General features: G+C 29.6%; 2 protein-coding genes across 2 annotated transcripts; one reads left to right on the top strand and one right to left on the bottom strand.

Annotated features, from left to right (window-relative positions):
• The first annotated feature begins 888 nt into the window (after positions 1 to 888).
• Positions 889 to 4,485, top strand: LOC124887774. The gene is made up of 7 exons (XM_047397696.1): positions 889 to 1,085; positions 1,231 to 1,345; positions 1,443 to 1,934; positions 2,016 to 2,144; positions 2,962 to 3,060; positions 3,846 to 4,106; positions 4,270 to 4,485. The coding sequence occupies exons 1-7, from the start codon at positions 889 to 891 to the stop codon at positions 4,483 to 4,485; spliced, it is 1,509 nt and encodes a 502-aa protein (XP_047253652.1).
• Positions 4,486 to 8,871: 4,386 nt separating this feature from the next.
• LOC124887773 lies at positions 8,872 to 10,700 on the bottom strand. Its single transcript, XM_047397695.1, has 5 exons — positions 10,396 to 10,700; positions 10,170 to 10,252; positions 9,944 to 10,049; positions 9,439 to 9,835; positions 8,872 to 9,306 (listed from the first exon to the last, which is right to left on the bottom strand). The coding sequence occupies exons 1-5, from the start codon at positions 10,698 to 10,700 to the stop codon at positions 8,872 to 8,874; spliced, it is 1,326 nt and encodes a 441-aa protein (XP_047253651.1).
• Positions 10,701 to 10,914: the final 214 nt, after the last annotated feature.

Raw genomic sequence — 10,914 nt, 5'->3', positions numbered from 1 at the left:
AGTAAGTATGTATGTGTTATACACATACATTATTTTTTTTATGTTGTTGAACATCTACATAAATTCTATTATGTGTGTTTTGTGTACTGTGTTTTGATGCATTGAATATTTATATTTGTATATGTAAATCATATTTATATATTAGTTATTTTTTGTTGTGTATACTGTTTTTGAGGTAACAAATATTACATCTATATGTGTAGTTCATATACAAAAGAGTTGTATTTGTTTTATTTTCTTGTGTATTGTTGTGTTTATATATATCTAACGTATGTATATTTAATAGATATACATATGTTACCATGTGTTTAAGGTTATGAATAGTACCAATGTATATTTCTAATACATACATGTCATGTGTTGTTATATGTGTAATTAAATGTCTTGTTTATATTCATGATTTTTTATGTAATGTCCATATATTTGTTCCTGTGTTAGATGTTGTTAGATGTGTAATGAAATGACTAGTTGTTATGTACAGTATATGTTTTGACCATATAGGCTCACATATTATGTGTTCTTCATATCCAATAGGGTATAAAATATCAGATAAAAAATGTTCTTGCGCATTCTTTGCATTTTGGTAGTTATTACAACCACGTATTTGGTCCAGATATAAAGAATTATGCTGGTGAAGAAGCTTACAATCTTTTCCATCAAACAATATTTGGGTCCTTTCTGGACATGCCCCAGTGTAATTTTCAGGGTCAGATTTCCAAATGTAGACTTATGCTTGAGTTAGAGCAAGGAAATCCGAATGAAATTCACGTTTACCTGCAGGGAACCATTTTGAAGTTTACTATTTTGGAGTTTGCTTTAATATCTGTACTTAAATGTATTGGGAATATTGAGGAACACCTGTATACTCATTTATCTAAGTCCGTATTAATGGCGAAGTATTTTTCAAGTTCAAAACATACTGTCAAAAAGTATATTTTTGTACAGCAATTCAAGGCGGGAAATTTCGACAACAACACCGATGCTTTGAACATATCCATCCTATACTTTATTCATACCTTTTTGTTTTCACAAGTACGTGATGCTAGTATTAGCCGATCAGACTTTGTGATGGTGGAGGATGACAGGTGTTCCTATGGGGAAAGGCTTCTTTTCAAAAGCTGATTGCAACATGGAGACAAGATTTTTTGTTCAAAAACAGCTATACTCTATTGGGGGAATGCCTCATGTGTTGAATGTTTGGATGCATTAATATTGTTATGAGGAAGACAGTACTATAGATGATCATGTCGATAATGTAATTCCAAAGATTTTTAATTGGAAGGTAGTTGGAATTAAGGTCAAGTATGAGAAGTATGAGAAGTTCATGGCTGGTATGTTCAGCAAGGTAAACATTTAGTACTACATTTTTGAGTTAAAATTTGTATTTCACTCTGCTGACTTTCCGGTGAATCTTAATGTACCCATTTTTGTATGCTTAACAGTTTGTGTACACTAATTTACGGCAAACTCATGAAGAAGTACAAAGGCTTGATTTGCTAACAATCGACGGCGTTGAATTAAATAATGATGCATCTTCCTTATCACATGATACTTATCCAGATCATAGTGGTAAAAGACACGCTGTCGATATACATACCCAATTGGACATGGACCATCAAGGTTTTGAAGATTTTAGTATTGTTCCATCACCTGAAATCCTAATGAGGGCAGGTTTGAATACTCATGCATCAGCATCACAACCTACAAAGAAGAAGAGGACAGTCCGATTTGATACTGCAACTATTCTTATACAAGATAGCGAGAATACTCCACCATTTATTTTAGGAAAAAGTATACCAATAGATCAATCACGGACTTCTGATTCAGAGCGTCTTGATGCACCAACGCTAACTCCATCATCATCCGGTAAGTCACATCATCAGGACAGTTCTGACCAAAGGTGGAATGAGTTGAAGTTCTTCTTACAGTTTTATGTAAGTTTTTGCATATAGCAAACACTTTGTACAATTAAATTGTAGAAACATTATCAAATTTGTTGTATTTTTTATTTGCAGGTTGACCAAAAATTCACCTTCATTCACAAAATAATGGTTAAACAACATGAAGAATCAAATGACAAAAGAAATAAACAACACGCAGAACTTTTGAGCATGCTAAAACACATCAACCACACCCATGAAAAGGTAAATTTAATTGATTTTACTTATAACTATTAATGATTTTTGTACTTAATTATAGAAGTACATTCGTGCCATTATCATTTTTGATATACATCACAATTTTCTATAATATTGATATACATCATAAATTGTTGATAGAATTTTTTATTTTAATTTCATTCAGAATTGTTCCCTTACATAAAATACTTAATTGTATATAAACAGGTTGTTGATTAATCAAACTTTAAATGTTAATACGATACAGTTATGGATGTTACAAAATACAAACACTCACTTATGTATATATCTAAATATACATAAAATACACACACACAGTTATTTATATATCCTAATATATGTCTTCTCTTTCTTGTACATCTAAGTTATGTATATTGTTCAATATACATAACTTTGTTATATATATGTAGATTACACACATAACACTGTAATGTATTTTTAATAACATACATAAGTTTGTGGTCTATAGTACCCATTATACAAGCCCATCTTATCAACATTTCTAACTCATTCACACATAATCAATTATCTATGTTGGATGAATCCAACATTATATTTGTTAATCTACATTTGGACATAAAAGACCTCATTCATTGCAATTTTTTTCCATATTGTTTTGTCATAAAATAGCAATAGGATCAACAAGATCAAGATGTGGAATGTTTACAAAAATAAGATATTCCATCAGAAGAACTGGTTGTTCATACGAATTTCTTTTCAACAAATGTAGACTATGCAAAAATGATATGTTTTTATAACTATGAATTTTTTATTTACCTATGTTGATGTTATTCTTACACATATGTAATCCTAATGTCATAAGGATGATGAACTTGGATGGTTTACAATTGGGGGTGTTCCATCAATAGATAATTTTGAAGAGATGGATATCGTTACTAGTTCGAAAGATAAAGGAAAAAAGGTATTTTTTACAAAATGACTTTTTCTCAAATGAGATATTGATATTAAATCTATACACACAGCTATGAATATATTCAAATACATTTCATCTATGTTTTGTACATTAAACAAGTTAAATAATAAAGTTATATATATATTTTTAATATACATAATTGTGTTATGTATATCAATTTTTCATACATAACTATGTAGTTAATATTTTATAAATAACATAAATATTTTGTGTATAATTGACAAGATACAGTACTGTGTAGTATATTTTTATAACTTTTTTAATAATAATGATTTATTTATTGTATTTTTTCAAACAACACCTACAACATCAACAAGATCATGATGTGGAATGTTTACAACAGGAACATGTTCCACCAAAAGAGTAAGCTGATATAGAATTTTTTTCAACAATGGAACAAAAATGAAAAAAGGTATTTTTTACAAAAAGGCAGTTTCACATAGTTAGTTTCATATTTTGTTTTAAAAAAAATTAAAATAAAACTTAGATTAGTTTCTTGTGTATGTTGACGCCTCAAAAAAGGAAACATCATCATAACCATTCGATACACATTTAAAATATTTTTGGTTCTCGGCCACAAAAATAAATCATTGCACCCAGAATATGCTAATGATAAAATGTACAAAAACCTTTTGAGGCTGGATATATCTCATAGTATAAAGGTTATTATTTCATAAAAATACATTTATTTAGTTTTGTATATGTTTTTTAATATATAACTGGATTTTGAAGGATTTAGTTCGAATGTTGGAACTTCCACATTAGATGCATAGGTTAAAGAAATGGTGAATCAGGAACTGGAGGATATTGAAACTACCACATTGAATGGTCTTGTAGGTACAGTTGTAAATCATAATCTGGATTACTCTAAAGTACAAAACCCTATGACTAAGAATATCCGTCCTATTTCGGAGGATGGTCAACAGACTTGGGAAGTCACCTTCTTCTTTCTCATGCTATTACCGAAAGCTCTTTTCTTAGGAAGGATTATTCCAGTTTTTAGTCTTATGACCTGCGCCCTTTCACCGGCGATGGTAAGTCTACCGGTGCCATCATGAAATCACCTGAGGATCATTCGGTAAATACATAAAGTGAATTTTTTTCATAATTATAGTGTCAACTTTTATAGTTAATTTTTTTTCTTTACAAACATGTTTAAAGAAAACATACATTATATACATTTAATTATCTATATAGGATGAATACTTGAGTACCATTTCAGAATCTGCTCAATTGAAGATAGATGCTATAATGCAAGGTTTGGCAGCACCGGTAGATGATATTCTGCTTGAAATTATTAAATCGATGGATGAAACAGTTAACTTGCATTTCTTATCTGATAGCCAGATTCCATCAAATTATCCTGATTCAGTTGTTGTGGCTCATCTAGCAGCAAAATCCCCTGCTAAATGAACCAGGACTAGGTCCAGAATTTTCAACTTACCATACACGACTGACTTTGCATCTGGTTCAAAGACCCTAGAGGATGAAAGCACAGAATTCAAACAGACATTTGCATTTGAAGGTTATGGAATATCAGACGATATGCCAAGTTCTATCATTGAAGAGTACAAGAAATGAGTTCTTGAGGGTCTATTGAAGTTTCATTCTAAAAAGTGAGTTCTAACAATACAAATATTATTTTATTTCATGAATATGCATGTACAATTTACACATTTTTTTAATACAATTATTCAACTTTTTATATGAAAATGAATGATGAACACTACAAAGCAAAGGCATCTTCCCTTGGAGTTCAGCAATATGATTTTGTTGTTGCTCATGCTCATTCTAAAAATTGATTTTACTTGATGTCGCAGAAAAATTCATGCTGGAATGATGAGGTATTTTTAATTTGAATATTACCTTTTAAAAATTTTCATACATACATACAAATATTGGCATCTTATTCATATTACACTTACAAAGAATGTGTTAGAGTTTGAAAACATTGATATTTGTAGTTCATATACACATGTTCTACATGTGAAGAACATATACATAAATATTATATTTGTTTGTTATGTTGTATAGTTTTATGTACATATACATATAAAATTTTTATAGTAAATATATATATGCATATATTATCATCTGTTTAAGGTTATGAACATTACCTATGTATATTTCAAACAAATACATGACTTATACATATCGTTATCTCTTTAATATAATATCTTATTTATATTCATCATTTCTTATGTATTGTTCATATACACGTCTATGTATTAGATGTTGTTAGTTGTGTAATGCAATTACTAGTTGTAACGTACATAAAATATTTTAAAAATATTGGCTCACATATTATGTGTTCTTCAATTTCCAATAGAATATGAAATACCGGATAAAAAAAATATTCCTGCACATTGTTCGTATATGTTGGATTCATTATATGTATGTGCAGAATTGCAATGAATAACTATATATATGTGCATATTCATTATATACACATGTGGTTGATGGTTGTACGTATTAGTAAGTATGTATATGTTCTACACATACATTGTTCTTTTAATGTTGTACTATGTTTTCACACATTGAATATGTACATGTAAATCATATATATATGAGTTATTTTTTATTTTTAATAGTGTTTTTCAGGTAAGGAATGTTAAATATGTATGTGAAGAATATATACATAAATGTAATATTTGTTTATTATGTTGTGTATTGTTATGTACATGTACATATAAAATTTTTATATTAAATATATATACATATAGTACCATCTGGTTAAGGTAATGACATTACCTACGTATATTTCAAACAAATACATGACTGATATATATCGTTAACTGTGTAATAAAATTTATTGCTTATATTCATTATTTTTTGTGTATTGTTCATATACATGTCTATGTACTAGATGTGTAATGCAATTACTAGTTGTAACATACATAAAATGTTTTAACCATATTGGCTCACATATTATGTGTTCTTAATTTTCAATATGGTATGGAATACTGGATAAAAAAATATTCTTACGCATTCTTTGTATATTTAGGATTCATTATATGTACGTACAGAATTGCAATGAATAATTATATGTATGTGCAAATTCATTATATACCTGTGCGGATTAAAATATTTTATCGTAACTGCCTCCAAGTTATATATATTAACTCCACAATTATGTTTTCTTTTTTTAACTATTATTATTGTCTGTATACATTTATAAATATGTTCACATTGTACATCAACATAATGCCTCTTCTTTGTATTTTAATTTTGTAGCATATTGATGTGATATTTTATCACTTGCGCAAGAAATCAAAATTACGGACTGATCAAGAATACCGATTTACCACAACAAACTGCTTTTTTAAGAATTATGTTGAGAAAACATCTGTAGATATTATCCTAATGATTCAGACACGGTACTTTCTACTCAAAAGGTTTATGATGAGTCTGTAGTTGTGGCTGACAATAAAAATGCAGTAAACAACATAATCACGAGATTTTCAATGCCAGCTGGGTTGTCCTGGCACCTTGTTGATGAGGTGTATATTCCAATGAACTGCAATCAGAATTTTCACTGGTGTTAGCTGTTATAGCTCTATAGGATAGACATATACGCGTCTATGATTCATTGTCCAACCTAAGAAATATGGACTCATCCCCCAAGATTCAGAAGTTGGCGGTGATGCTACTAACAGTGGATTTTTTGAACATACATCTCGTACAGATTGGCCAAACCTTGATGCATACAGGGATAAACTAAGTGATACGACGCAGTTACTGAATACCAATCCATTTGAGGTTAAGTATATGAAAAACATTACTCAACAAGATTGTGATAGTCTGTAAGTAATCTGCACTTAGTGTTTTCTTAAATATTATTTTACAATGTGTTAGAATAATATAATGTGTTTATTTTTTCGTGATAGAGATTGTGGAGTTTTTGTTGCTGGATATGCAGAATACATAAGCGAAGGAATGTCAGTCCCATCAGTTGATCGGCATACCATCATATGCGATACGTATCTCTCCTTAGAAATTATGATCTTCGAAAAGCAAACAATGGTTATGTCAGTGAGAATGAAGACCCACCAAGACCAAGGCCAACAAAACACTTAATTCCTAATGAAATGGCCATTGTTAGAATTGGGTAAGAGGACAGTATATTATGATTTACAAAATGTTTACTAATATCGCTTTTGTTTGGAATGCTGCATTTTCAACAACTTTAGATTTTTCTTATTATAAATTTATTCTTACAATTTTTTTAAGCAATGTTTATGGATTAATGATAAAAATTTCTTTGCTTATTATTATTTTGTGAACATGATTTGTCATTCTATATTTATTCGTGAACTAATCTATATATACATATGTATACTAAATAATACTGATAACCAAATGCTTACAAACCATATTTCTTTTATACAAATAACATATCATTTATGTTTATGTTTTTATTCTTTTAAATATGTACGACTACGTATACATATACAAATTGTATATCGATGATGTCATATGTATATTATAGGCTTATTGCATTATTAAACTATTGTATTATTTGTTGTATGTATAATTGTTGTCTTATGCTTATAAAGAACAAACCAAATTAATTTTCTGATTGAGTGTATATGTAGTAATATACACAACACAATCTTATGCTTATAAAGAACAAACAAATTATCTTCCTAATTGAGTGTCTATGTAGTAATATACACAGGACTACCTTATGCTTATAAAGCCCAAACCAAATTAGCTTCCTGATTGAGTGTATATGTAGTAATATACACAGATACACAGGACTATCTTTTGCTTATAAAGCCTAAACCAAATTAGCTTCTTGATTGAGTGTATATGCAGTAACATACACAGATACACAACACTATCTTATGCTTATAAAGCACAAATCAAATTAGCTTTCTGACTGAGTTTATATGTAGTAATATACACAGTACTCTATTCTACAGAACATATTTCTTCATTCCAATGTATAAAAACTTAGTATATTTTTTTCTTCGTGAATGTGTGTATATGTTAACATTTACATATTGTTTATACCTTCATTCTTATGCCTAAGTATAATTTTTAGAATGCATTTACATGTCAACTACACTGCATTTAGTCTTAATAATCTTATAAATGTTAGAATGTTTATAGAATATTATTCAACACCACTCATCATAGTTTTATACCTCAAATCATTCATATATAACATGTCTATAAAGATTTTTTTGTGTTCATACTTTCTAGTTATTCATTTTACACAAACAAAAAATGATTCCATGTATATCTAGTCATATACATACAATATTTTGTCACCTGTAGTCAATTCCTATATAATAACTACAAACTCATAATTTACATATCCATCTTATAAGCTTTTAACATACATACAGTCTTATAAGCTACATACATTTAAATATGATTTGTTTGTCATTAATAAGACATATTTATCAACAAATAAAAATAAATACACAAAAAATTATGAGCAAAAAATGGCAAACTATACCTGATCATTGATGTCTTTAACTCAGTAAACAAATACTTAACTTTCTTTTTGCTATTTTGAATGTTAAAATTTCAAACTAAATCTGACAATTGTTGCGATTAACTCAGAAAACAAATGCTTACAAAATAATAAAAACACTTAATATCAGTAAATAAATACACATAAAAATTAAGCGATAAATTGACCAAAATCAAGCATAAACTGAACAAAAATCTTACTTGTTTCAATGTTAAAATAGCAAATAAAAACTGTTTATTGACTTCATTTCTAAAAAATAGCAAACGATAATCGAGTGATTAATCTTCAAGAGTCAACAAAAACTAAAACTTAATTCATTTTGGGAAGAAATTGCAGGAACGCCTATTGTATCCTTCATGTCCATAACGTCCGCAATATTTTATGCTTGATGAAAGTGTTTTGCAAGATTTTTTCTTCCGCCCTTTCTTCGACCTTCCTGGAAGTCTTTTGAATATTGAAGGCAACACTTCTTCCTCAGCTACACTATTAGGAACATTCCAGTCTGTCCTATCTGGCATCGGAATGATTGGAACTTCATAAGTCTTCACCAAAGTAGCTAGTTTGTAGTATTCAGAACAATATGGACCAAATTCCTTTACATGCTTAGACTTTAATATGGCAATAGTGTGAGCACAAGGTATTTGTTCTATTTGGAACCTCTCACAGTTGCATGACTCACTTTCAAGGTCGATAATGTATCTTCGTCCAGATTCATAAACTGAATATATATACGGTGAGGACGCCTTAACCTGAAGAGAATAAAAAATACATACATTGAACTTTACCAGTAATTATTATTTCATTTTGGAAAAAAAATGTTTACTATGATTATAACAATACATATAACTGCATGGTAAAAACTCACAAAAAATGACACATACCGTCATCCTCAACGCTTTCATACCATTGAGAGTTAAGATTTCATCAAATCTATGACCCAACGTAGTACTTGTATATGAAGCTATCTCACTATTTTTATAGTTCCAAGATCCAAATAAAATTCGCACCTCTTCTAAGAATTCATATATTGGCAATTTTCTGGCCTCCACCAAACACCCATTAATACACTCAGCAATATTCGAAGTCATCATCCGTCCTCTGTTTATCGGTGAATGACACCTACTCAACTTTTCATATCCAGCTTCTTGTAGATATTTTTTCACTCTCGAATCATTTTTTTCAATCTTTGAAATTAGGTAGTCAAAATCCTCTTTTCGATAAGCCTTGGCCATTGAATAATACAAATCACTAATACTTTTTTTGCTTTTCCGAAAGTAACTACAAATATTTTTTCAAAGATGCCAAATACATGCAAGGTATGGGACATTTGGATATACAACACTAACTACTTTGATGATACTTTTATTATGATCAAAGACAACACACATGTTGTCACATTTTTCAAAAGCAGCTTTGAATTGGTTGAAAAACCATGACCATGAGCTGTCATTTTCCATATCCACAATTCCGTACGCAAGCGGTAAAATACATCCTAATTTACGTATAAACTATATTAATATTGATAAGTTGTCAAAATTAATTTATTATACTACAACATATATTTTACAATGAAATACAAAGTCTAAACAAATATAAATGGAAAATACCATACCTGCACCGTCGAGTGTACTTGCTGATAGGAAAGTCCCTTGATATGGTCCACTTAAACGCACACCATCAACAACTACAACGGGTCTACAAAACTCAAAACCCCTTATCATTGGATGCAACGCTATAAAAAGATACATAAATCGATTATCCCAATACTTATGCACTGCATGTGTGAATTTAGATAGACATTATTCAACATATATATGTATCTCGGCATCTATCTATACCCATCAGCTGGACTGCCTCTAAGCATCGCTATGGCGCGCTCCTTTGTACACCATGACTTCATATAGTTTATATTAACACCATATACAACTTTTATTTCTTCCATGATGTCTCTCGATGTGTACTTTCTTTTATAGTTAACTAATTTAGGAGCCGCGAATTCACACACAAAAGCAGTAGTTGCCATAATATTCTTCAGAATCCTATCACTCAAACGACATGAATGTTCTGGATTAAATCTCCTGATGATAAAAACATCTGTTTTTTTTATATCTAGATGCTTCCAACATCCATTCACAATTCTCATTATGACATCGGAGGAAATAGCTGCAATATGCAGGAAGATATACTATAATGAGTTTTTGTGGATGTTCATAACACTTCAATGTTACTACTCAGAGAAACTATAACAAAACCAGAGAAAAAGATATACAAAACACCTAACTTTTTATGGATGTAAAACACTTTTATATATTACATGCCAGAATAACATTGATTTTATTCCACAATTACAACATATA

This window comes from Capsicum annuum, chromosome 10 (assembly GCF_002878395.1).
Source record: "Capsicum annuum cultivar UCD-10X-F1 chromosome 10, UCD10Xv1.1, whole genome shotgun sequence".
Taxonomy (NCBI): Eukaryota; Viridiplantae; Streptophyta; class Magnoliopsida; order Solanales; family Solanaceae; genus Capsicum; species Capsicum annuum.
The sequence above is the reverse complement of the archived record's forward strand: the minus strand, read 5'-3'. Positions and strand labels throughout refer to the sequence as shown.